The sequence below is a fragment of the Apis dorsata genome, unplaced genomic scaffold (assembly GCF_000469605.1).
Source record: "Apis dorsata unplaced genomic scaffold, Apis dorsata 1.3 scaffold_525, whole genome shotgun sequence".
Taxonomy (NCBI): domain Eukaryota; kingdom Metazoa; phylum Arthropoda; class Insecta; order Hymenoptera; family Apidae; genus Apis; species Apis dorsata.
The window spans coordinates 599,145-601,500 of record NW_006263748.1 but is presented as its reverse complement, the minus strand read 5'-3'; the positions used below and the strand labels follow the sequence as shown (position 1 = coordinate 601,500).

Here is a 2,356-nt window from a genome sequence, read left to right as displayed (position 1 = left end):
CCTCTCAGACCGTCAGATTTTCGCAGCCGGATTCTTGGGAAATTCGAAGGAGAAGTCCGATCTCGATGCTCGGCACGTAGCTGTATCTGTACAAAGACGATGCCTTTATCTACGTCGCTTCGAATAAATCTTCCTCAAAGTGTTCCAAGCTTTATTAGTTTGGCGAGAATTAACCGATCGGTAGAAAAATATGGACGATCCCGTGTATAGAGAACATCTACCCGTATACGGATAGATAAAAGCGAGAAAGAAGAGGCGAGCGTATAAAAAAAGAGAAGAGAGAAAGAGATTGGAGGGGGGCGTAAGACGAGCAAAGTAAGGCGTAAAGTCGAAGATCGCGATAACGGTGAAACAGAAGGAGGGAGGAGGGAGGAAGACGTAATTCCAGAGGGCTTAACGCGTCCCAATTTTCGGCCCGGTAAATTCCAATAACGTCCGATGCCCTTAAACTTTTCGTACATCACGTCCCACCAACCGATTTATAACGGAGGAATTTGGATCATCGATATCCATCGATCCTTCCAACGATTATTTTCTCCCTGTTTCCTTATTATATTCCTTATATACGTTATATACGGGTCGCCATTTACGAATACGAAACGATATATTTCGAACGCATCCTTGCACGGCCATATCTCGAATGAGAGAGAGAGAGAGGGATCGTGAAGGAGAAATCGCGATGGCGAATGCTGCGGTTTCACGATGCACACACGAGCCGATACGCGGCGGACCTCATGTGAACAAGGTACGAACCAATAACTTGCGCAACGCTTTGAACAGTCCTTTGGTTTGCGGTTTCGCGACTAAATAGTAATATCGGGAATAGCTTAGCGCTGCCGTTCGCTATCGTATTTGTAACGGGAGGAGAGCGCATGCGCGCCTGCGTGCAGATGGATACACGAATACGGTCAATCGCGCTAAGATTCCCCGATAAATTGATTCCGAATATCTCCGAATCTTTGTCAATTTACGATTCCTCGCCGATACGGAAACGTTCCCTTTGTCCAACCGAGGAAAATATGGAGCGTTGACGAGGACGCATTTCGTCTTCTCGGAGTGGGGATAGAGCGTCGATGATTCGCAAGGGCGAAAGAGGATCGAATTATAAATATAAAATATATATATATCGAGTTACAAATCGACCATAATTCGATTTCAACCGGCTGAAAATTCAAAGCGAAATCGTTTTTTATTCGTTTTTCTATCTCTCTGTCTCGAAATTAATGCTTTAACAAGGCGTAATTTGGTTTTATGAAAATTGGAATGCTTTGAGGTATAAATATATATATATGTGTGTCTACGAAACGTTTGAACGCGGTTAATGATATAAGCGTTTTACGCGTAACGTAACCTCAATTACTTCGCTTCCTTCGAGTATATGAAATTTTTTAAACATGGCGATAAAACGATTGCTAAACGACGATAAAGCGATTGCTAAATGTTTCTCTTTTTTTTTTTTTTTTTTTTTCAAATTAAATTTCACGTCGAGTCTCCTCTCGAACGGATATTACGAATTCGTGGTTCTCTTGAAAAATTTTTTCACGTTTCAAATTTTAAGCAAGCGATCGGTTTCGCTTGTGTATCGAAAGCACATAAGAGTTTTAAAACAGGGAATCCATATAATAATCGTTTGTTAATTTCGATGCGTTTTATAAAGAAACGAAGAAGAAACGAAGCTAGCTTGTTCTTATTTCGAATTTAATACTTTTAACCTCTGGCAAGAAAGTTTCTTCATTATAAACTTATATTCTGGCCTTTATTGGCTCAGACAGCAAAGCATACCTTCAAGAAGCTAAAACTAAAATCTTGTAAACTTCTTAAAGATTCAAAAGTAAAAACTTTATATACGATCCTTTTACTTTTCCGATTTTCTTCTTCTTCTTTTTTTTTTTTTTTTTTTTTTTTTTATTTAATAATAAAATAATTCGTTAGTTTCCTTATTTTCATCGCGATATCCACGAGAGAGATTAATCAAACCGGCGTTATCGACGTTATTATTCACGAATTCGAACGGAAAGAGGAAGAAGAAGGAAGGGAGAAGCAACGAACATCTTACGATTTTTTCTTCAATATATCAAGAAAAATTAGAAAAATCGACTCTCGATCATTCTCGATCACGCACACTTTTTTTCTACGCATTTTCCAAGTTCGAGCGTATACGTTTAATAGATACCTGTTTATTTCGTTGATAAATCCAATCCGTTTTCCCTCCCTCTCTCTCTCTCTCTCCTCGTTCCAACTACGACAAAAGGCCGAATACGCAAACGAATAAACTAATAAACGCTTTAACGCTGTGAAATTCATTAAACGAAATAAATTTGAAATTGGGTATTTCTCGGCGCGAGGTAAAAATTTG

The 2,356-nt window shown here is 39.0% G+C and overlaps 1 protein-coding gene across 1 annotated transcript in view; it reads left to right on the top strand.

Annotated features, from left to right (window-relative positions):
• Positions 1–687: 687 nt before the first annotated feature.
• The window catches only part of LOC102672766 (synaptogenesis protein syg-2), a 75,923-nt gene continuing 74,254 nt past the window's right edge, over positions 688–2,356 (top strand). Inside the window, exon 1 of the mRNA XM_031512892.1 lies at positions 688–745. Within this exon, the coding sequence (XP_031368752.1) occupies positions 703–745 (43 nt within the window). The 5' untranslated portion in view covers positions 688–702. The remainder of the gene's footprint in view (positions 746–2,356) is intronic.